General features: G+C 42.8%; 1 protein-coding gene across 1 annotated transcript; it reads right to left on the bottom strand.

Annotated features, from left to right (window-relative positions):
• Positions 1-553: 553 nt before the first annotated feature.
• RIGI (RNA sensor RIG-I) lies at positions 554-22,411 on the bottom strand (the record flags this gene model as incomplete). Its single annotated transcript, XM_084305000.1, has 18 exons — positions 554-1,378; positions 3,130-3,276; positions 4,639-4,790; positions 6,380-6,550; positions 7,264-7,354; positions 8,690-8,838; positions 9,744-9,879; positions 10,201-10,358; positions 12,462-12,563; positions 13,427-13,589; positions 14,167-14,425; positions 15,298-15,451; positions 16,554-16,667; positions 17,506-17,631; positions 18,801-18,951; positions 19,929-20,107; positions 22,031-22,162; positions 22,306-22,411. The coding sequence occupies 18 exons, from the start codon at positions 22,409-22,411 to the stop codon at positions 1,064-1,066; spliced, it is 2,805 nt and encodes a 934-aa protein (XP_084161126.1). The 3' UTR covers positions 554-1,063.
• Between the last annotated feature and the right edge of the window lie 2,992 nt (positions 22,412-25,403).

Raw genomic sequence — 25,403 nt, 5'->3', positions numbered from 1 at the left:
TTAGAAGCAGCTATACGAACAGGACATTTACTGGGTAAAAGCTATATCCAGAATAAATCATTGTAGGACTGAAGTGTAGGCATTATGTATGGTGCTATAGAGCTTTCACAAGAAAAGGCATGGACCAAGATAGAACACGAAGCATCACTTTAAAAGATTTTTGCTTTTAATGCCCCGTGACAACGTTTAAAAGACCATCCCAAGTCTCCCTGACTAGGAATTAAGTAGTTTACAAAACATTTTCCACTCTTAGCTTATCATTTGAGGTGCTTTCTGCTTAAGAGTTCAAGTGTATAATTAAATGCATAACTCTTCTACGTTAATATCTTACTGCACTACTAAATGTAGAAAGTAAACTACATTTCATCTTAGTTCCAAAACCTTTGAAGATTATGTTCTTTGAAGGTATCACGTAGAATCAAGTGCTTTATAATTTACAGTTTTAACATCACCTTTCATAATTGCATCTGTAGCAACTTCTGTTTTTTTCTTAGAGAAGTCTGGGATCTAGGTGAGGGGAAGGGATTTAAACACTCTAATGTTTAAACTCAGTTCTGATTCCAACTCAGCTGACAGGGCACCTATAGAATCAATATCAACATTGTGAGAGATTTCAAATACCAACCCCTGAGGCAAAACATCAGGGTAATCACCATCTAAATTAAGCCGTCACCTATCTTAGACGGCACTGTCTTGTCTCCCTTGCAGCTCATTAAGGTAAGCAACACATAGAAAGGTATCCATTCTGCAACTTCAGCTGTAGCAAGCTGACAAATATGCCATGATAGAAAAATGCTACTATTTTAATAAAATCAGTAAAGATTAAGATCTAGATACTTAGGCATATGTTGGTCCATACTTACTTCATAAGTTCTGGTGAAACACTTAATAAGATAGCTTTTGTGTGTTTTTTTTTTTTGGTGGCCATACCAGCCTTTTGTTATCTAGACAGATGCCATTGAGGTACCTAGCACACACACAGTATAAAGAACAAGTATTTTGTATACAAGGAAATAGGAGATCATTTCCTTTTTCACATTAGTGTAGGAGAGTAATAGATGCACTAAAATGGTGGGTACAAGTTGGACATTTCTTCAACATCAAAATTCTTCAAAGAAGAATTAATGCTTTTCCATTTCTGAAAGTCCATTTGTGTTCCAGTTGCAGTACTCTCCATTACGAAGCTTTTGATTTTGATCACTGGCAGATTGTCAAATGTCAGGTACTTCACTGTGATTCCCCAGTCATGCTGGCAATTATTATTTCGGCAATACATCTTGCTTTTTTTCTCAAAACCATCAAACTGCATTGGTTTCTTATGAGGCTTTGTTATATAACGCTCCTTGAATGCTTCTCCTAGGACAATGTGATGAGAGTCCTGAAACAACGCACGTGCCAAAAATGGTTAATGGTAGAAACACCTTTTGTCATACTTCCTGACATTTCCCTTCCCCTCACAAATATCATTTTAGTCGTAAAGGGCTTCTCAATACTTGCAAGTCTCACCTTCCAGCCCCTCTTTGCCTTTTTTTTTTTTTTTTTTAATAGTTTGTTATATTTTCATTAAATACCAGGTACCAAAAAGGAGCAGGGCTGGGACTATCAAAACCAGAACTCTTACATATCACCAGCATATACACATTTAACTTAGCTTCTCTCAAAACCACGACTGCTGTTATTTGAGCCTTGTGCATAAAACTGAAAGCCATCTGAACAACAGATGACCTGAGAGACTCCTGCTTCCCACAGTTTTCTGTGAGTTACGATGCAAATAATTTGCAGAGGTAGCAAAAGCCACACTAACAAATTATAGAGGTTACAGTTATTTACACTTGTTTGTAACGTATTATCAAAGTTTTTTTTCAAAAAAAAGCAATATGAAAGCATATACAGAACTTAAGGTGGAATCTGAAAACTCTCAATCCCTTCTGGAAATGCAATTTCTGTTAAATCTGTTTAGGCTTGTAAATTGTCAGAACTGAGTTTAGAGGGATTATTTAAAATGTTGGGGGTTATTTGCATGACACTAAGCAAAAAATCTGTTTTCTGAGCTCTCAAAATTTGCACAGGTATTGGTGATAACCCAACACCGCAGGGAAAAAAAAAAAAGAAAAAAGTAACAGAGTTGCATGTTAGACGCATCTTGTTATTTGGCAAAGAAATGAAACTTTTTTTTTTTTTTTGTAAGGCTGAGCTATTTCAAACCCCTGTCTATTGACTTCACCAGGGCAGAGGAATAGTGAACTCCCATCAATAGTCCAAAAACAGCTGGTAAAAACAAAAAGGTTTTCTTGATTAAAAAGGAGAGTGCCTGGAAGCAAGTAATCATAATGCTCAGCTGTGGCTTGAAGCACCTTATCACATCTGTGCTTGTCAGAACAGCACGAATTAAAGAGAAGGATCTTCAAAAAAAAAAAAAAAAAAAAAAAGCAGGAAAGGCTCAGAATATCCAGATAAGGCTCTCTCACGATTACCGCACCCCATGTGCAGAGTATTGGCTTCCTAGGCCTACACAGATTCTTCAAGTTCAGAAGTACAACAAAAATGTTCCCGTGAGATACACAGAAACAATGTGAGCTACCTATAAAGAGTGGAAAACAACAAAATACTGAAGGATTGCAGGACTCCCCTTGCAAAACCCTGGTTTGCCTTGCCTTTCAATACACAAAAGTGGACCATAAACCAAGGTGTGAGTGGATCTCAGTACTTTGTGCTGATAATTTTCACTCAGCAGAAATAGTGAGAGAAATGTCAGCTGCAGGAAGAGGTCCAGGAGAAGCTTACATTAATAGGGAAAGTAAATATCCAGCAGTTACACTAAGAAGTTACATTATTAAACGTCACATGGTTTCCTGCAAAAATACAAGGATTTTGTCAGAAGGGAATTCAGGAATCCTGAACTGATTTCTGTCATATCACGTTTGCACACCTTGTACATCATCAGCTGCCACCATAATATGCTACAGAAGCTGTTATGACTGGTCCTGTGGCTTAGTGATATACCAATATTTTTTGTCTTCCCCAGTTGGCACAAAATAGCTTACTTTCCACACAGAAAACCAATGCTATTGGTCCAAAAATGCTGACTTCCCTGTAGTTCATGGATGCAGATTCCATACAGAGGCATACCTTTATAATTCTGATGTCATCTGTACTGCAGGCATATGCTTTGCATTTTCCACACAGGAGGTTCTTTTGGCCTTCCACTACTTTAGGTTTTATTTCTTTCCTCCTGGAATCTCGTAACACCCTTTCCTTCATTTGCAGATTATGTATCTTTAAAATTAACAGATAAATACAAATCAAGAACATAAAAGGCATCGCAAAATTCAGAGGAGCACCAATGTCTGAACACAACTCAAGATGGCTAAGTTCTCTTGGTAGGTAACATCTGGGGACCCATTACTTATGAGGAAACAAACCATGCCCTGTTCTAGCCCAGAAAGAACACGGTATGTATGTCAGATTAGGCAACCAATGCCAGAATGAGTCTTCGGGATGGGCAGTGTTCATGCCATTGCTCTCCCACCTGAGCACATGGCCCTTTTGGTCATAACACTGTTAAGGTCCTTATAAAATTTAAGTCATGTGAGACTCCCTACAGCAGAAACAGCACTGCTGCTCTGGGCAGTCCCTGGTTTGGAAAGAAGGCTCCAGAAGGGCCTCCAGTGAGGCCTCAGGTGGGAGAAGAAGCTCTGCAATGGCTACAGGGCCTTGGACACCCCTTGTTACAACTCAGACTATGAAAGCTCACATGGAAACAGGGCAAACTGCAAATCCACAGGGATGTGGCAGAACTGTGTACAAAGCATTTTTACTTGCAGTGACTGTGACTGGCTTCCTCCTGCCCTCCCTGGGACACTTGTTACTAAGGCCTAGGAGGATCCCCACCTATCCATCACAGCTGGCTTAGCCCAACACACATCTTTGCATGTCACCTCAGATCCAAGGGTTCCTGACACTTCTTCCTCTGCCCCTCATAATGTTTTCTGATCTGCAAGTGCGTGGTTCACAGCAGAGTTAATGTAAAACACTGTATGCATGCTGATTGTTCCTATTACGCTTGTTTTCTGTCAAATATTGCTCGTGGCAAAGATGAACAGTATTGTAGGCAGTACTGAAAGGGTCACCAGCAGAAGAGCATGCACAAACCCAAACATCATCCTGTTAATATCCTGGTCAATGGTTTCTTGAAATCGATAAACCTTAGGCATTACAGCAAATAACTTAGGAAAACACTTGTAGTGGCCTGCTGTTAAGGAAAAGTGCTTCTGGACATGGATATGGATGGACATATTACCACCAGCTGCACAGTTTAAGTAATCCCATCTGCCCATCCAGTGTCCCAAACAGATAAAATATTTTTCTTCTAGTAGACAAAATAGTTTATATTTTATTTTTTAAGCTGAGAAATTAATAAATTCTACCTCAACTTTTAAGGCTTCTGCAGTTCCAACCCAGATGACATACTGCTAGCTAGTGGTATACACTATCCCTTCTCTGCTGGTCCAGCCTCTGTCTGAAACCAAGCACAGAGCACACTTTCCTCACGTTATCATGTAGTCCTAGATAAAGCTGTGGTAGATGAAGGAAAATACACACTGTACGTGTAGATTTTAGGACAAAAATATAACAAACCTTTTTTGCAAATGTTTCTTCATCCCATTTCTGGATCTTTTCAACAGCTTTATTCATCATTTCTTCCTTATAACGGTTGCATTTTTCATTCTCAACCACTTCTGTTTTGCTTGTCACAAGGATGCACTTGCTGCCTGCTGCCCTTCCACGACCTATACAGCAACACTTTCATTCTCATTAGTTACTCTTAACACAATGTGCAAAACTAGTAGCTATACCATAAAAGAGCATTAAGGACTTTCCGTGTGGCTGCTCATGTTTCCCGTACTTGTCTTCAAATTTATATAGCACTGTTTCCTGAACAGCATTCTCTCATCTGTTTCTTCCCTGATCACAAACCAGAACAAATAAATTGTACCCTTCTAGGCATCTTCATGCCTATCTCCCAGCCTCTGCCGTATTGCCTGCTTCTATGGCCTGCCTCAGTTAAGCTCAGGCATGCTTGACACGCTTCATTTACTGTACAGCATCTTGCAGCCTTCTTTGGAAAAAACAGGGTAGAGCAGAAAAGTTCTTACTATTTTTTTCCTCTGCTAATTGGTGTCTATCAAAATAAACAGATAAATAAATAAAAAATATCACAAAACAAAACAATGACAACCAACAGCAAAGTAAAACAAACCAACAATGAAGAACTGGAAATACATTGCTGTCAATAAAAAGCAGGTGCTGTCTCTTCAATCTGTTGGTGCCTACTGCTTGTCTCCTTTTTGCTGCTGTGACACAGGCAAACATGGATTTCATACCAGTTCAGAAATACTGCACTTAGAACAAGTGTCCTCATTTATTTTTGAGCTCCAGTCCCCTCCAAAGTCATGACTTTATGCGGCGTAAAAAGTTACGTAGCTTATTTTCTTTGTATCTTCAATGGCATATTATGAACTAACACTACTCTTTCAGCCATAAGCCAAAACAAGGACTATTATTTCTTTATAGGACAAAACTCAAAAATCACAGCACACAAGCTCTGAAAGCAGAGATCTGAGTGCAAAAGAGATCACATCTCATCAGATTGTGAACTTAATTACTCAGGTGATATGATAAAATATTGCAGATGAATCCCTGAAAGACAGAGGCAGGTTTAGGACATCTGGGAATGTCAAGTAGAAGCAGTATTTAGTGTGGCTCTTTCTTCCCCTCTAGTGGCCATATAATAAAATAACCTAGGTTTGAGACTGAAGTCTTAGACTTCAAGCAAGCCAAGACAGAAGCTTTTTTTTGCTCTTGAATATTAGAGGTCTGTTATGCAGTGACCTAGTGCTTGGTGAATTATCAGTGGGCACAAAGGGAGTACCTGTGTTGGTAATTGGCCACTGAGTAGGGGAAGGTCTTTGGGAGAAAAGGCAATACGTGAAACTTGATTACAGCAGTCCTTTGTAAATTATCACAATCACTACAATTCGCACTATTTTTGGCTACAGTTTTTGTAACCATACTTTTGTTTGTATATTTGATTATTCACTTGAGGTTTCCTCTTCAATAGCTCAATAGCCATGTGTACCATGGTTAATTCACATGGCAAAAGAAAAGCCACACAACATTAAGGACTCCGTTCTATGAACAAATTTGTTACATCCAGTCCCATCATTTATCTGACTGTACTCAAAAGGCACAAAGGAACAACAGTAAGCAATGCACATATTGCTATATTATTTCTGAAGTGCCATTTAGTAGCACTTTTAAGTCAATTTCTGGGCCAAAAGAGTAAATAAAGCAAAGTAATAGCTCTGAATTTCCATACCTCTGACTTGGATCATTTTGGTCACGTTACCGGAGTATTCATAGAGCACAACAAGGTTGCACTGGACAATATCAATGCCTTCATCAGCAACAGATGTAGCAATGAGCAGCCTGTTGTCCTTGCTGGTTTTGAACGCATCCAGCACACCCTTCTGGCTTGGGAGGGTCATACCTACAGTACCAAGAAACTGAGTCAGGAAAAAACACCAAAAGGTTTCTTGAGCAAGCTACCTGTATTTGCTGTTGCTGAAGTGGTACATGGAAATTAGTACATCTTTTTGATATGGAAAAATACTTTAGGTTAGCATACCCCACTGGCTGCACACAATACCCACTGAACAGCAAATATGTTGATGTGCCACAATAATTGTCATCCTGGGAAAAAGCACCACACACACAGCACCTAACTGATCTTAGTTAATGAAACCCATGCAGATTACTTATTTTAAGACCAATCTAACTCTTAATTTAAGCCATTTGTACTTCATGTACTGTGATTCTGTGATTCATTTTGGGTGCTGCTTCCACTCCATCATAAAATGTCTTTGTACCACCAAATACAAAATTAGACAGGAGACTGTAAAAGAACAGGGAAAATATCATGAGAAGTAATCACAAGGAAAACAATTTGTGAATTTCATTTGAACTAGCAAAAGAATCCAAAAGGAAAGGGCCACAGATGTTTCTAACTGCTGCTTTAACCAAAGATCCTAGATGGAAAAAGCCAGCATCTACACAGAATTGATTAAAAGTCTTCTAGATACTGAAGAAATCATAGCATAAATGATCTTCTGCTGCTTAGGAACACAGGAGCAGTAAAACAATTTTAGCTCTGTAGCCAGAGCATGTCTGGAGACTGGTATTCCACAGAGCAGACCTGCATACCTGTTGTTTGATCTCTTCTTCCGCGTCCCATCAGAACACCTGGCTTTATGTAGCTAAGGATAGGGTTTTCCTCCATACACTTCTTCAAAGCCTGGAAAGCAAACCAGGGAGTTAGATTGCCATCCAGATGAAATGCCAGTTTGGGACAGCTATGCAGAACCTCCCTGTCCTTGCCTAGGCAATTAATGCTTCTGAGAACAAAAGGCAGAAAAGAAGGTAAAGCCATATTTCAGCAGGGAAATTCTACAAGTAGGTGAGGGAACACAATCACTATTGCAGCCCTGATGCCAGATCTGATCACGTCACAGCTGGTTTCCTCTCTTTTAACCCTCCCAACATAAAGGCTGGCTAAAGTGCAGGCAGCCTTTCACTGCTAAATAGTATGCATTCCTTTATTTTTTTAATGTTCTCCTGTAAGCCAGTAGATCACTGAATACTAGAGCTCTGGGATCCAAAGGAAATGAAGCACTACTTACAAACTGCACTTTTCCACTGCACAGTGAAAGTAGCATCTTCAAACTGTCCTTATGTAAGAACGAATTTCAGCCAGGCTAAAGTAGGCTTTTGCAAAAATCACAGAAAGCTGCCAGGAGATGCTTGGTGTTGTTAGTCTGGACCTTACCTTGCATTTAGCTTTTTTTTTTTTTTTTTTTTTTTTTTTTTTTTTTTTTCTGTTTTGTAATTCATCCAGCAAGTCTATATGCAAGGATGAAATGGAGATTGGGACACTCAGCCAATAAGTGTGTTTACAGTAGCCAGAGATTATGACACATTGCAGCAAATGTTTAGGAGCTACTGAAGCTAATGATTAGCAGCACAGTTACTTCAAGAATGATTTTGTTTTCTGGGAACAATGTAGTGGAATAGTGAAAAAAGATCACCCAACCTAGTTCTTTGATCCCAGGCAAATATAGAATAGATCAGTGCATCAGAAGGGTCCAGAGAAAATCTGTTCCACAAAGTCTTCCCTTTTCCTTAATCAAGAACACATGCTAGGGCACAGACCTCCTTTGGGCCTACAGGAATCCTCCAGGAAACCTAAGAATACCTCCTGATGTGCACAGTCAGTAAAAGAGCAGAGTTGCTAGTTGATAACACTGCTGTACCAAGGCCAAAAATCTTGTAAAACGACTAGCTAAAACTGACTTTGTACCTAAAATAAAAAACTGACAGCTTAATGATCAACTACAACCTGTAACAAGCAGAAATGATGAAGAACAACATCCCTTATCTTGTAGCTTTTAGGAAAAATAATAACCTCACCCTGCTTCAGAGCACCACTGCTTAGGATGGTATAGAAAGATAAATATTTGCTTAGGAAGACATGCATATTTTTACATTTCCAGATCAAAATGGAAAGGAAAATAGATGAGGCATTACATTTTATCATTTCCCATTGTAGGAGCTTTAAAAAGAGATGTCTTACAGATACTAAGGCTCTTGTCTTAGCAAAGAGAAGAGTGCGAGTCTGTGGGTTATAGCGGTATGCATCATCCAGGATGCAGGCAAGCTCTTCCAGTTTAGGATTCTCATTTGTTTCGTCTTTTGAAAGGGCAATCAGTTCTGGTTCTTTCTCTGGAAGAAAATAGCATTTTATTCAAAAAGAAATAAATCGCTTTCTTTAATGCAGGAAACAGAATTCTCACCTCAACCTACTTTCAAATGCCACCTGTATTCTCTTTAGCTTCTATTTTCACTTGTATTCTTTCAGATGCAAAGAAAAAAAGCTATTGATTAAATGTAACAAAACCCTCAGAAAACAATTTTTGAATCTCATTTCAGAATACATTTTGTAGCAAACTACAGGATCAGTTCTAATCAGGACAATCTTGGTTCTTGCAGAGTAACACCATTTCTTCAGAAACAACTGGCACTAGAGGGCAGACACCCTAGTGATGTAAAACTGCAGTCAGCACTGCAACACACCATGTCACAGCCAGGTTTACAGCACACTGTTGTGAACCCAGAAGCTAGACAACTGCTCAGCCTCCAAATTTCAGTAAAAGAGGTGTAGAGGTCTGCCTGCTGTTTGCCAGGAGCTCATGGCTTGTCCAGGAGCACTGGGCAGGGGGAGGCTAGGCAGTGCTGTGATCAGTGTATGTTGCCTTATCTAAAGCTGCCAGCACCCATCTGTCCATCTGCTTGTGAAGTATCCCTCAAAGGACACCATGGCCTTATCTCAAAGGCTGGCACTTAAGAACCTACTACAGCATTTACTTAAAGCTACCATTGCTTCCTTAGCTCCTGTGGTAGAGATTGTAATCCCAGAAAGTGAGGACCCCCCCACACAACTACCCTAGTACTACCTTTGTGCCCACAGGAATAGTACCAAATACACAGGAAAAGTACAAAACTTCTAGGGGAAAAAAGAAAAAAAAAAAAAGAAAAAGAATTACAGCTATTCTGAAAAAACAACTTGAATCACCCTACCAGAAGCCCTTTTCCTTCCTGCAGTTGTCAGAGGTAACTGTGTGAAATACCTTGAAATTTGGCCGTCAGGTGCTGCTCTAATTCTGTGTATGGTCCATTCTTGACATTTGTGAAAAACTCGGTCAGGTAGGATAAAGCATCTATGATGCGGGCATCTTCACTGATGATGAGGGCATCATTGTATTTCTGACCACAGAAAAAGACACACACACTGAAGCTTCACTTTCCATGGGACAAAGGATGAATGCAAATGTTATTTAGGTAGATTACATATTACAGAATTGTGTTGTTCTTCCATTTGCATGGCAACACAAATGTTACAAAGGCTCCTCTGTGTTATACTACGCTTAGTGAGTACCTGAAGACACAGTTCCTAGAGGATGCATGCTTTAGTCTGTTTCAAAAAAGATTATTAGGTTAAAAACCTGCTCCTCCATGCACATACCATTATCAGGAGGAACAGGAGGGCAGTATCTCTGTATGGAAGAACAGAAGATATACACTTACCCGCAGGTGTTCAGTGCAAATGAAAAGGGCTCTACATATCCTGCTCTCCTCCTCTTTGTCTTCTAGCTGCAGCAGTCTGCATTTCCTCTGAGTGACAACTATCCAGTGTTCATAGTTCTGTGTTCCAAAATCTTTCTTGCTGTTTTGGGAGACAGTATCTACAAAAAGGGAGGAAACAATCATTTGTTTGCCTTGTTCATCATCACAAATAAACAGAACAGTTGGCCAGAAGACAATGCACTTTCAATGAATTTAGGTCTAAAAAGCCTAAACAGAAAAGCACCGTAAGATACAATCACTGAACTGCTGAGGCTGCAAGCACCTCTGGTGATCTTTAGGCCAAATCCCTGCTCAAAGCAGGGTCACTTAGAGCAGATTTCTCAGGACCACGTCCAAATCAATTTTGAGTATTTCCAAGGATGGTGATGTCACAGCTTCTCTGGGCAACCTGTTCCAGTGCTTGACCACCTTCACAGCAAAGAAGTTCTTCCTGATGCTAGAGGGGGATTTCCTGGGTTTCTGTTTGTGCCCACTGCCTCTTGTTCTGTCTCTAGGAACCATCTGAGAAGAGCCTGGAACTGTCTTCTTTATTCTGTGCGTTTCAAGTTACACCCAGAGATTAGGCTAGAATTAACCTGGTACAATTCAGTTGAGGATCTATGTAGATACAAACATTTGTAAGGCTTTTACCAATAAAGTTGGAGTTCTCTTTTCCTGTAAGAATCCCACAGTATTCAAGACACTGTAAATGCATTGCTCCTTGGATTACCAGCTACTCAATAGTTCAGTAATCATCTGTTATATGGTCCATGGTACTTAAAGGTCTATTACCCAAAGGGCTGTTCTGGAGGCAGAACTAGCTAGTACCTCTTTGTTTTGTCCATACTCTGAGAACTTCATAAATATCAGTACTCTGAGGGTCCACAGAAGGGAAGGCAATGACATTTTACGCAAGAGGAACTGTGACAGGGAGATAAGCTTCAGAAACGTTTACTTAATTTACTGTACAGCTTGGAAAGTTTGTTGTGCAATTTGAAAACAAAAATTATTCTTTGTTTTTTATTGCCTTGTTTTGCTTTCTAATTCTCCCTTCCAGCCATGGAGTACAGTTCATTCTCCAATATCTGGAAAGTGGGGGAAAAGTAATTAGGAAAACACGGAAACAAGGAAGACAGGCTCAAGGCACCCTATTCAGTTTGCAAAGGCCAGTCTAAGTGCAAACAAAATCCTTTAATTCAGAGACGGACTCGATAGACCAAGGCGGATCCTGAGCATAACTCTTCAGGGGTGTCCACTTTGTGCTGTAGCTCTCAAACTGTATATAAGACCATTTACTGGACACCACTTAGGAACCCTGCAAAAGCAGACAGGATCAATGTCATTTCTGCAGGGCTGCACAGTTCAGTCTCCTGACAATGCCACCCATTGTTTCTTCTCACAACTGTGCATCTGCTTCTCTGCAAACCTGCACATCTCTGGCAGCTCATGAAGCTGGGATCCTGCAGACAAATGTCTCCTTTCTTTGGCAGCTGTATCCTCTCTCTGATGGTGCTTCTGTTCCACAGATCCTCTTCTGCAAAATTATCTTAAATGCTTTCATCAGGAAAAAACAGAGGCTTGGTAAACAAAGGAAACAGGGGAAAATGCAGCCAAAAATGTGAGAACAAAAGGCTGACCAGAAAAGGTGGTCAGGGTACCACTACAAAGAACTCTGTGTGCAACTCAGAGAGACCAGAGATACTGTGTGAAGAAGTCTCAGTACAGCAGAAGAGAGAGAAAACTTTCACGAAGAGGAAGAACTTAGAGCAGTCAGAGTAACACAGAGGCTGAGTCCCTTCTCACTTTCATTGACGGAGACAGCTAGGAATGAATCATCTGGAGAAATGCTTGAGTGAGAACTTCCAACTATCTCTCATCAACGAAATCCAGCTCACCACATTTTGAAAGCAAGCCTTTTGGTAGCTTTGTTTCCAATTCAAGCTGATGTCACAGTGTCAAAAACACACCATTCTTAGCTTCTAGAAACACAGGTTGAAATCCAAGCAAAAATATTGAAGGTTACAAAATTAATCACAAGTAACAGGACAGTATGTGACTCTTCTACCTGTGATCTCTCATGTAGGTAATACTGGTTAGAGACAAGTAAAAAGGAAGGAGGAGAAAGTCAGAGGAAGATAAGTGACTATTGTAGCAGCCACGAGGATTCACACTGATGTAATCGATGACAGAATCCCAGTTATAGGCATGTTATAGTGCCTTACCCACTGAGTAAATCGTCCTCATCAGTGCCTCTGTCTCGGACATCAAATTTGAGATAATGACTGCAAAGGGATTGTGAACTCGCCTCTTAACCAATCTGACATCTAAAGACAAAAAGCAGAAGTGAGTGGTCAGTGGCTTCAGTAAGTCAAATGTTTTCCTGGGCAGCACAGAACAAATCCTCATCTGGAAGAACACTACATACAATGCTCTGTGCTATCATAATGATGTTTATTGTTAGTAAGCATTATGTTTGCGCAGAAACAGTTCCCAGTCTTCACTGGCAGAACTGAACTGACTTTTCTGCCTTGCTAAATGAATACCAGACACTGCAGCTCAGCAAAGAGAAAATTTGTTTTTTCCTGCTGTTTTCAGTACCATCCCCTTCTGGAATGATGTTATGACCACATGGCTTTTCATGGGAAGAGCCAGGAGAAATTTAAGTATTTCCTAGGAGGGACAAAAAAAAAAAAAAAAAAAAAAGACACAACATCATCCACCTCATTTCTCTACCTTTCATCTCTCAACACATTAATCTCAGCAAAGTGGTGGCATGGCTGTGTTGACCCTGAGGTTGTCTGATGGGAGCTCTGTTTGCAGTATGTGACACAGCAACGTCATCTAGTACAGATGATGACTTGCAGCTGATGAAGCTAAGTCTACATGGTATGGTCTGCTTTTTCTGCAGGTTCAGGGATGCTTGTGCTGGCTCTTGTGGTGCTGGCTACATTGTTTTTTGCCTGGTCACATGAATGAGCCCTAAAACTGGATGCAATCTGTGCCCAAACTGGCATTGTCTTACTGCAGGGCAATGCTTAAGTGCATGCTCAGACCTCTTTCAAGCTATCAGGAAGCAAAGCTCCAGCTGACTTACAAGCTCTTAACTTCACCTGACAAAAGTGGGTCAGATAGCTGAGTTATTGGTGGTGCTTTGCATCTCAGAGGAAAATGAAAAGGAAACATTTACCTATTTCTGGCTTGTTCATGAACCTTTGCAGTTCTTGTATGTTCTCTCTGACAGTGGATATGGCCTGTATGTCAAGGTAGGAGCAGAGACTACAGATGTGCTCTATTGTTTCCTCAATGTTCTTGGCATTACCAACTCCAACAGAAGCAGTCAAACCTAAAATCTGAACACACACACACACACACATGAATAGCAGTGTTGGTCCTTTGTCACAAGTAAAAAAAGACTGGAGGTGCAGTTACCAACCAACAAATGGTCACTGTCTTCAAAAACAAGGAAACAAAGCAAGCAGCTGAAGTGCCTGAAGTCCTAAGTGCCAGGACTTATTCTTGAGAGTCAGACCTTGACCCCACTCATGCCTTCTCCATGTTGGTCAAGCCTTCTGTATTTAAACTGCAAATAAAATATCCAGCTAATTTAATCCATCAACAGCTGCATTTGCCTGTGCTCATCACACACAGAAACAGCAAATCCACACCCAGAGCTGTCCTCCACACCCACTCCGAGGAAGTGTCTTTACAGCAGTTTCTTGGCAGCTGAAGGGAAGATGCAACTGGGGAAAATAGTTTGGAGGTAGCTGAAGAAAGAGAGGAGTTGCAGGTGCTAGCATTTTCATTTGCAGCCATTGATAAGTGGGAGTTTGAACTAGACTAACACAGAAGGCAAAACTTCAGGCTTTGCTGACCACACTGCAATATGTTTCTCATTAAAGTTTCCACCACTGCCAGGCTGAGCCTTACCTGTGGCAGTTGACTTGCAGAGGAGTTAAATTTCTGCTCCAGATACCTGGTCATTAACACGTTGTAAGGGTGGTTGCCTGTAGTGTTGTGGCACTCATCGAATATCATCAGAGTGAAAATGGAGAGCGAGGTAAGGGACCCGTCCTCGAAGCTATTCACCAGGATCTGGGGTGTCACTACGATGATGTCACTATCCTCTATAACTTTTTCGACAGAGACATTTGAAAAATTTTCACCACTAATTCCTTGAACAGAATATCTAAGAAGAAATAAAAGATAATGTATGAAAAGAGGATGTTCTGCAAAGAAAAACAAACAAACAAACAGCTAGAAGGGTTAATTTTCAGCAAGCCCTAGAGGGAAGTAACTAAATTAAAAATGTTGGAACCTATAGTCTGACCTGCAGAAACTGAGAAAAACAAGTGCTGAGAGTAAAAAGCTGGATTTTCATCTCCCATTAAATAAAATATATTAGATTTGAGGGGTGGTGACTTTGTCCATTTAAGCTTCACCTGTCAGTTCACAGTCAAGTTGTATTTGCAGAACCTGCCCTTCACCTGTTTTCTGTGTACAGCTGGTAGCACATGACTGTTTTCTGTCCAGCAGCCTCCTTTTCCCATAGCTATAGGAATTCCTATATATTTGTTCAAAATCAGAAACTGCAGGGTATCAATACTCCCCTAGGAAATTTTCAGTTCCATCTGAGAGGTTGACTGCCATCTGAAGAAAGGTTGAAAGGTTGAACAAGTTAGGATCCTTTCTTTTGGAAAAGGAGATGCTGCTATTCGAGAACAAGATGCATCCCAACTCTGGTGCTTCCAAGTGGCTTGTCCCTGGGAGCAGAGCTGCAAGGAGCCTCCAGGGAAAAGACACGTCAGCCCTTCTCCAGAGGCAAGCACAGGTATGCTTTGGCTATTGCCACAGATGCAGTACAGCCAGTGTGTGAACTCACCAGAGCAGAGACACCACGCTCTTTTCACAGCACTTAGCATGTTGACTTGTCATTCTTACCACAAACCATCTCACATTAGTGAGAAACATTCCTGTCAGCAGTTAAACCATTACATTTTGCCTGAGCTGCAGCTGACTGAGAGTATAGCTTATCTTCCGTGGAGGCAGAATTACACTTACCCTTGTCTTTCAAAATGGTGCTTGAAGACATTTTTCTGCTGTTCATACACTGGGACTTTAGTTGCAAGAAAGACAACTTTCGCCTTTCGTCCTGCAGGCATGTTTTGGAAATGGTGTTCGCAAATCAGAATTGAGACGAAAGTTTTTCCAGATCCTTTAAACGAAGAACATGATGGGTAAGGCACTAGAGTGAAAGGTAATGCTTGTAAGCAGGGGCCTGTCCCCTGTGCTTGTCATCTGGCCCTTGAGCAACAGGGAGCTGGCAAAGGGACTGTAATACTGCCAGATGCTCTTGGTGCAGAAACAGGGCCTGCACATCTCTGTTGCAGGTCCCAGACAAGTTACACAGCTCTGTTCCACAATGCACAAAGCTGAGTTCATAATATGGAATCTCCACATACCCCAGAAATGATTACATGGAAAATAATGGAGTACAGAGGGCATGGGTGGCAGCAGCATCTGCTTCATGAAAGAAAATGCATATTCTCTAACATATTTTGTTGTTAGTAACGGACAATTTCTGATTTTTTTACATTCACTTATTCTGGTTCACCTCTACTTTTTTCCAGTGTTGTGCAGAGGAACAAGGAGAGTGCTATGCTGCCCTTTGGAGGCTGTCTTTTCAGCTAGGTGGTCATCCCTTTCTCTCCTGCAGTCTCAGTCTGCAGACACCAGGTGAAAAGCTGTCTGCAGTGTTATTTGTTCTGTTTGAAGTCACTAAGTGTATTTCTGTTCCTGGTGTGCGCTACCACATGAGGCCAGGCCATGGCACAGGTACCAGTGTTTTCAGCCTCAGTCCTTCCCGTTATAGCCTTGCGCCTCTCAGATTTCTCTCTTCCCCACTAGCATTCAGGCTCAGTGTGTGGAGCACCTGAGCTCTTCTTCGCTCTGCTGCCGCTACCCCACCTGCTTCTGCAGCATCTGGGGAGAATCAGGCTAGCAGCAGACAAAATACGGTGGGGAGAAAGAGCTGAGTGATCTCTCTTTTGCTGCTGATCTTCAATATCAATTCAGTACTGAGCTACTGCAAAAGTTCCCTGTGGTGGTCTGGTGCTGCAGGCAGCGAAGCACAGAGGATAGAAGAGTCTGATGGGAACTCATTCTGTTTTTCCTAAGGGTTGCAAGGCAAATTGCTCAAAGACTCTACTCTTGCAGGGATGTCTGCTTTTAAATAAACAGCTGGAAAAGTCTGACTCAGTCTTTACCCTCCTCTGTCCTTCACAGCACTCTCTTCCAAAATACTTGCATTTTCTTACCAGTAGGGGCACATATTAAGGCATTTTTCCCATTGATAGCAGGCTGTGCAAGTTCAATCTGGTAGCTCCGAGCCTTCTTTGTTTCATAGGCAGGTGGAGGTTTGCCAATTCCTTCTAGGAAAGATTGCAAAAACATGGATTAAGCATCATTTGTCAAAGAGTGTTTCAACAGAAATGGATAAAATGTATTGTCCCCCACATGCTTAGTATCCAAAATGATAGAGCTAGTGTCCTTGCAGTCTACACAGGGCATTCTCTGATGGAAAATGCTTTTTACAGGACACATGCATCAGACAAGAATTGTATGTACTTTTGATGGTAGGCTTTTGTTACGAGATTGTTAGCAGATTGTGCTTCCAAAAATGAAGTCATTCCAGCATCTTGGAAGACAACTCTCACCTTGACTGGACATCTTTAACTCAGAAATAAAACATATGGACATATTTTTCCCAAAAATATGTGTACTGAGTTCAACTTGTATTCCTTCAGCCTTCTGCTTCAAAGACTTTTAAATAACAGTCTTACCAGAGGGCTTGTATTACAGAACAGTATGTAGAATCCACAGGTGGGACAAAATTTCACATATGAAATATGTCAGCAAGTGTACAGATCCTTCACAGCCACTTTCAGCTACAGAAACTGGCTGACATCAGGTCTTGTGTGCATTGGTTGTATCAGAGAAGAGATATAACAACAGCCTGATGTTGGAAACTTCATTGATAATGTGCTGATGGAACAACTCTGCATTGGAAATATGGTAAATGGGGAGCAACCTCTAACACATGTAATGTCCAACATGCAATACTTTAAACACTGAAATAGGAGATAGCAAAATCAAGTCATTGATTTGTACTACATCTTCAGTGCCGTCCTTTGTGGCAAATCACATCCGCTTCCTCCAGGGGTCTAAAGGAATGAAGAATCCCCACTGTAAACTGTTGCTAAGTCTTACCTGCAGCTGAACCAAGATTTTCACTGAGATTATCATCAGGTTCTGCTTCTTCAGAATACGTCATACTGGCTTCAAGGCAGTCCTCAGAGGCATCTGTCATTTCACTGTCAACATCTTTGGCATTATCTGTACAACGACAAAAGAAAAAAGTCATGTTAACTACCCTTTTGATTTTAAAATGCTGTATTTGCTGGGATGGAAAGGTGAAAGAGATGGTTACTAGCATGGAAAAGCTACACTAAATGATGCTGCATCCAGGCTCCCTGTTACATAAAATGCATTGCATTCAGTGTTGGTCTTAGGAAATCCACAAACTCAATGCATATTTAAGTACCCCTTAAAAAGTAAGGGAGAGAATAGATGTGTAGAGACAAGATTACTGATCTAATGTGGACATTAACCACAATTAAACACATGTAGGAGTCCAAAGAAGCTTTGTAAATTCAAGACTTTGTTCTCCCTTTACCCTTATTCTTTGGAAGGACCTAGAAACTGTAGGACTATCTATATACTTTATTTGTATCTATCTATCTATCTAAAAGTATCTATATATATCTATATAGTATCTATATATATGTATATATATAGAGATACATATATATATGTATATATATACGTATACATATATATGTGTATATATATATCTATATATAAAGTATATATAGTATCTATATATAAAGTATCTATATACTTTATTTATATCTGTATACTTTATCTTACGTGATGATATCAAGACACTAAAATTTTCTTTCGCCCTGTAATTATTTACCTTTTCAAACAAATTTAAGTAGGCTTTGCAAAGAGTCTCACTGTGAACAGAACACACCAAGGCAAAGCACTGTTTTTGGAGAGGGGGAAAGAGCACAAATGTGCCCTAATCCAGTTCCTGAAAGCACGTTACCCAGGCTTAAATTCTACTGGTAACCCTCCTTAACTGCTAGCATTAAACAATCATTTATGGTTTGGGAAAAAGCAAATACAGACATAAAGAAATAGAAACCAATTTATCCAAAACCAATTGGCTTAATGTTTTAGTAGTGAAATACATATATTTAATTTTATATAAGAGATATTTTAATTTTTAAGAAAGAATATTGCTGGTTTTCTGTTTTGTTTCATTTTTAGCATTAAGGAGAAATGCAGTCTGATGGTATCCTTTTAAATTGGTCTTACTCTCCTGAAGAAACAACAAAACAAACAAAAAAAAGCAAACAAACAAACAAAAAAAACCAAACAACAACCTGTCTTGTTACAAGAAGAGAAAGAGAACATCATAAAAACAATTTGAAGTTTACCTTCTCTTACATCCCACAGTTCACTTGCACTGTAATATCCTGTGGTATCTAGTGCCAGCTGAAGGCTTTTTGGCCAGTGCTCCTTATCCGACCGACAGAGACATTCAATGAGTTTAGTTATGCCTGCTGCTTTGCTTCTGTTTTCGCTAATCTGCATGTACAACAAACAGAAGTTGCTGTTGCTTCTGAGCAATCAAAAGCAATTCTCTGACATTTTGATTGATTTATATTGTTTGATGTTCAGTTGAAAATTACATTTCCCTCCCACAGAAGAAAAAAAACAGTCTCCAAAAAAATGTGGTCATTTACCTACTACTGCTGCAATTCTGCCTGCCTAGGTGTATACTAAGATTAGCTGGACTACATCAACAGACAGATTACTTGCTTAAATATTTAGAACACCATAAAGCAAACTGTGTGGCAGGCCTGATATTTAGTCAGAGGCAACCTTCCTAAATGTTATCTCTGTAAAGAAAAAACTCTTTTAAGATAAAATAGCTGCAAACAACCCTCCTCAGGAGTCACAAGGAGCAAGAACACCTTACAGACTCCTTCACCTAGCATCATTAATTTATTATTACCAATCACTCATTAACTACCACAGGTTAGTGTTAATTGTTATCAGCCATCAGTCAGTAATGACACTGAGGTGGAGCTGGGTAACAGTAAAATTGCTTCACATCCAGAAGTGTTAAAAACATCTGTGACACTGCATTTAGCTAATGACTTTGGACCAGAAGGTTTATTTTACTCTATGGGCATCTCTTTGGGTGCTGACAAAACTAAAAATGCCATACAAAGTTTCTAGGGTTTTCCACAGTCCAGGTAATAGTCTATATGAAACCCCATTACAAGTAAGAATCAGTTTAGCTGGTATCTAATTGCCATTTTGCCTACATCCACCTCTATTTCTAGGAGGCTTAATGCAGCATGAATGCTCCAAAAAGGGGACTACTGCAAGGCACAGCAAGACACCCATTTGACCGCAACATGGCACCTTCCAGAAGCCCTGAGGTCTCTTCTCTGGAGCATCGACTCTGCAAACGTATGTGTCTGGGCACAGACAATGCCGAACATTTGTACAGCAGCAACACCAGGCAAATACAGGGGTTTTGCCATTAACCAAACCTGCTGGATCTCTTCGCACTCCCTGTCTATCAGGCACGTGTTTATGTAGGGAATGAGCGCTACTGGGTCGACTTCTAACATTGTTGCCTCTATCCGCTTCAACAGCTGTCTGTGTAACTCCAGTTTTTCCAGTTTGCTGAAGTCCCAGTTCTCAATTGCTTCTGCCAGTCCTGTGTAACCTTCAGGAAAAAATGGGTCAAAGAGTTACTATTAATTCAACTTCTGGCTAGAATACCCATGTGTGAGCTGCAATACACTTTCTTAGCCACTCTGGAGAAACTAAATTGTTTTGGCTTGTGACTGACAAAAGTCTAGGCGAACAACAATTTTTATGGATTCAGTGACTATTTACATTACCACACCTTCATATAAGTCCTGGTTTTGGCTGGAACAGATTTACTTTTCTTCCTACTGGCTGGTATGGTGCTGTGTGTTGGACTGAGGATGGGAAAAATTTGATAACACATGGATATTTCAGCTGTTGCAGAGCAGTGCTTGCACAGAGCCAAGGACCTTTCAACTTCTGGTGCTTCCCCACCAGCAAGGAGGCTGAGGGTGCACCAGGAGCTGGGAGGGGACACAGCCAGGACAGCTGGCCCAAATGGACCACAGGGATGTCCCGTGCCATGGGGTGTCACGGTCAGCAGTAAAACTGGGGGAGTTGGCTCGGGGCACTGCCTCTACTTGGGATCTGTCTGGGCATTAGCCAGTGGGTGGTAAGCAATTGCATTGTGCATCACTTGCTTTCTATATTCTATTGTTATTGTTTTCCCTTCATTTTCTGTCCTATTAAACTATTTTTACTCAACCCATGATTTTTTTCACCCTGTTTTGATTCTCGTCCCCCTTCCCAGTGGGAGTTAGTGGGAGAATGAGCAAATGGCTGTGTGGTGCTTAGCTGCCTCCTGGGTTAAACCAAAATATGTGGTTTAGAAAAGACTTTTGCTAAAAGAGCAGTAATACTTGCAAGGAGGACAAAAATGCTATAAAAGGTCACTGAGTGTGTTCCCTAAGTGGCCATTACAACCCACTTCCTTTGGTCCATACAATCCTCGGATCCATTCAGTCTTTGCAAATACTCCTACATAATTTGTCCAGAGCACAGACACTGCTCTGCATCACGAGAGCCTTTGGACCCCTTTGATTTTATTCACCATCTACGTTTTATTCCTGTCCTTGGCTCCACCCTCATTTAGTATTTCCTACCGTAATGCATTCATTTCAGAACCCTGACTGAGAACTAGCCAGACAACTTCTGCCTAGTTAGTCAGCAAACAGCTGAAAACAATGTAATGGGACAAAAAACAGCAGGGAATACCACATATCTGACTTGCATGATTTGTCTTGGTTCAGAAGAGAAGGAAAGCAGGACGTTACCCCAGAGGGACAGTGGGAGCACAGAACAATTTCCATAGCTTTTTCTTGTCTTTTGGAGGAGCAGGAGAGCAGTGTGGGTACTTACCATCATGGTGTCTTTAACCTGGTTGTCACCTATCTCTTCATTTGCCAAGGACAAGAGTAATGCTCATTTCTAGTTTATGGCCAAAGAGCTCTGTTAACTGTTGCAACCCAAAATGAAAGTGAGTAAATAGCACTTGGGGATAGCACTTGGGGTCAGTAGGCAGATGTTTTCAGTGTTTCTGCTGGACACACACCGAACCAAATGCTATGAAAATGTTTAAAGGGGGCATTTTTCTTGAATCCCGGGATCAACAATATAACACCATGGGAAAAAGTTGCACTAGAACGAATATTTACTTCACAGGGCGGGCGGGACAACATCCAAGCGGTAAGAAAGCCAGCAACAACTGCTCCCTGAGGTACCGTAGCCATCGATGCAGTAAGTGAAAGCAGAAGTGGCTTTTCTCATGAGACCTGTGGAGATGAGGTTTCTAACAAATCCCCAGCAGCAACCTGTGACAGAACCCACTCCTGGAGAGCGGAGATGCCAAACCCTGACCACTTTACGCTTCCACCATCTTTTTTTTCCTGCCACCTGCGGGGACCTCACACACCCAGCAGCCGCAGCTCCCCGGGGGGGCTCCCCGTGTCCTGAAGGGGGGGTGTCCCGGCGGGGGTCCTCCTCCTTCCCTCACACCCACCTGCGGCCAGCATCGCGTCCAGCATCCCTCGGAACCACCCCCGGGCCTCCAGCTGCAGCACGGCGTCCAGGAAGAGCGCGGCGGCGCCGCTCACCCCCCTCTCCTCCTCCTTGCGGATCCTCTCCCGCAGCTCTGCCGCAGAGAAGCGCTCCCGTCAGGGCTGCAACCCGACATGGGGGGAATCGGGGACACCCCCGGGGGACACCCCGGGGCCCCGCGGCCGCGGGCAGGGCGCTGAGGGGCCCTGGGGAGGCTGTGGGGAGGGGGCGGCTCACCGTCGGGCAGCCAGTCCGTCATGTTGCCCAGCAGGTAGACCGGGTTGAGGCTCCGCTCGATGTAGCGGCGGTAGCACTGCAGGCTCCGCTTCTCCTCCGCCGTCATGGCTGGGCTCCGCCGGCCGCCGCCCGGCCCGGCCCGGCCCCCCCCCGGCTCGGCACAGAAAGGCAGCGAGGCCCGGCGGGGAATGGAAAACGAAAGCGGCCCCCGCGGGGAGTGGAGATCGCGGCCCCATCCGCAGCCCGCCCTCTGGCCGCCAGCGGGCACAGGCAGCGGCTCGCAGCTTCGCGAGCCTCGTATCGCCACCAACAGCCCCACCGGGACACCGAGAGACGGGCCTGGGCTCCGGCACAGCCGCTCCCCCACTCCGCCTCCTCAAAGGGAACCGGGGAGAAAATGCGATGGAAAGGGCTCAGGGGTTGGCGTAAGGATGGGGAGAACAATAGAATTCATTGCCTATCACTAGCAGACTAGAGCGGTGAGAAAAAATAAAAGGAAATGAAAAACACCTTCCCCACCATCCACCATCCTCTTCCTCTTCCCCCCAAGCAGTGCAGGGGAATGGGGGCTGTGGTCAGTCCCCAACTCTTCATCTCCACCACTCCTTCTCGGTCCCTCTCTGCCCCTGCTCCCCGTGGGGTCCCTCCCAGGGATGCCGTCCTTCCCCAACTGAGCCTGCAGGGGCTGCCCACAGGCAGCAGCTCTTCAAGCACTGCTCCCACACGGCTCCGTCCCACGGGGTCCATCCATCCCCCAGGAGCAAACTGCTCCAGCACGGGTCCTCCATGGGCAGCAGCTCCCCAAAGATCCCAAATGTGAGGTTCTCTCACATTTTCTCACTCTCTCCCAGCAGTTGTTGCCCTAGGCTACGAATGGCCCTAGGCTAGGAGAGACTTGCATTTGGGCTGTTAGCTTAACCAGAGCAATGAGAAGAGAGAAATATCATGCACAGCTGACCAAAACACAGAAAGGCTACCCACTCCTAGACTGGGAAATGCTGAACAACTGAGAGAGGAAGTCTTCTGCATCAAGCAAAGGACAGGGGAACAAGCCCCTGTCAGTCATCTCTCCACCCCGCATTTTCAGTAAGATAATCTCTTAGGGCTTGATTTGCTTGTGAGTAACAAGGAAGAAGCGTTAGCCTCTATGTGAGTTGCCCAACATACCTTGTAGAGCATGGTGATTAGACTGACAGGTAACAAACATAGCAGAGGGGCATTTTTACTTGGCAGTGCCTATTGAGCCTATTTCCATGTGAGAAGTGCCTATTACAGCTTTCATTCAGTAATGAGTGATATTAGCACTCAGGTTCTGCTCGTCACAGACGGAGTGTTCGAAGATTCAAAGATCAGTGCTGAGGGTGGGTAGCAATCGCTCTGCCAAGCAGAAACCCAGTCTTGTCCTTCATCTGAGAAGAGGAGGAAATCAAACTCCTTGCTTGCTGCTTCTCCAGCCCTAGATGGAGAAGTTAATCTGCCCTGTGAAACGGACCTGCTGGGCAGGGTGGCTGCAGGAGGGGTCCTGAGGGCAGCAGGGATCAGTCGCACCAGGCTGGAGATGCACCTGGTGAGCACAGGAGGCTCTCCCAGGCTTTGTCATTGCAGGGCAGTGGTGCAGTGGGATGGGTTGTGGCCTGTGCGGTGTCTCATGCTCACATTCTCAGTGGCTGTGTTATGCTACATCGTAAGTGGTGGGTTGCAGTGGCCAAGCACATCGGGTGAGAAGAAGCTGCAGCACTGGGAAGACCTTAACCTGCTTGTGCTGCTGCAAACCATGGTGCCGAGCAGTTTCCTGGAGAACTTTCTAGGCAAGGGTGTAGGAAAAATGTTACTTTTTCCCAAAATCACTTGTGGCTGCCTGGAAGGGTCCCTGTGTGACCCACCAAGTCCTGCCTTAGAGAGTGTGGTCCAGCTGGTGGGAATAAATGCTTTTTTTGATTGGAATTATTATTTTTTCTTTTTCAGAGCATAGTGTGTAGTTGTGTTCCTCAGCATTAAATTTTGCATGTCCAACTTTTTGCAGGTCATCAGCTGTAGATTTTCCTCGTGATCACCACCTGGAAGCAATTGCCCAAATGGCAGAGAGCAAAACATCACAGGAGGTTTTGAGACTGATGGCCAGCCATAGCTGATGGGACCACAAGAAGAGAAACTAACAGGTGTGGCAAATGGGAGATGGAAAAGTGTGTGGCCAGGAGAAACTACAGAGAGCACTGGGAAGACTGAGGGTGACAAATGACAGACAATGGCAAGAGAGGGGAAGTGCTGGCTTACTGGTGTGGGTGGTGCTGTAGGGTCAGCAAATTCAGGTGCTAAGTTAGCAAGGCAGGGCCCAATAAGGAAGGAGAGAGTAAGATGGGTTGTGTGGGAACAGGAGTATTAGCTCAATGCCATCTATTGGATAGACCAAGTGTCTAAGGTCAGTTACTGGAGGGATCCACAGTGCATGTGTGTGTTCATGAGGGTCTTTATCCCACCTCCAGGTGCTGCTGAGACCAGTCTCCAGCCCTTTGACCCACCCCTGGACACACAGGCCAGGAGAAATTATCTCTAAGGACCCTGGGGCTTCTTCTTGTTGTGGGGGGCCGCACGTGCTCAAATGCATGGCTGCACCTGTCTGCTGGAGCTTGGCTCAGAAGCCACCTCCACAGTTGGCTGTACTCCCACAGGACCCAAGGCTGCAAGGATGAGTCCGTGCCAAGGAAACCAGTGCCTGGCATTACAATCTCTGAGCACATCTTCAAGGCCTTTCAATTTCCACCCTTGCTCATTCTCAAACTTCTTTTCTCCACATCCTCATCTTCTAATACAGTGACATTTAAAGCCTTTGTTATTCCAAAGCCTTTGAATCATCTCAGGGTCTGTGAAGGAGAAGCAGGAAGAAATTCAGATCTTCAGACATGTAACGTCCCAAGACAACTGCAAGTCGCTGAGGAGTTGTGGTACACTCAGCCCTGACACTACAGCTTGGATGTAGCATCCTCAAAGTACGTGAGGAAACAGGCCATTAATAATTTTATTTCCAGGTGGTACACTGAAATTAATACCCCAAGTCATCAGAATTTTTATCTGATTTTCTCTAAATGCTTAAGTACACA

Source organism: Netta rufina (genome assembly GCF_964035555.1).
Source record: "Netta rufina genome assembly, chromosome: Z".
NCBI classification, from domain to species: domain Eukaryota; kingdom Metazoa; phylum Chordata; class Aves; order Anseriformes; family Anatidae; genus Netta; species Netta rufina.
Note: the sequence above shows the minus strand (reverse complement) of the source record. Positions and strands in the feature narration are given on the sequence as shown.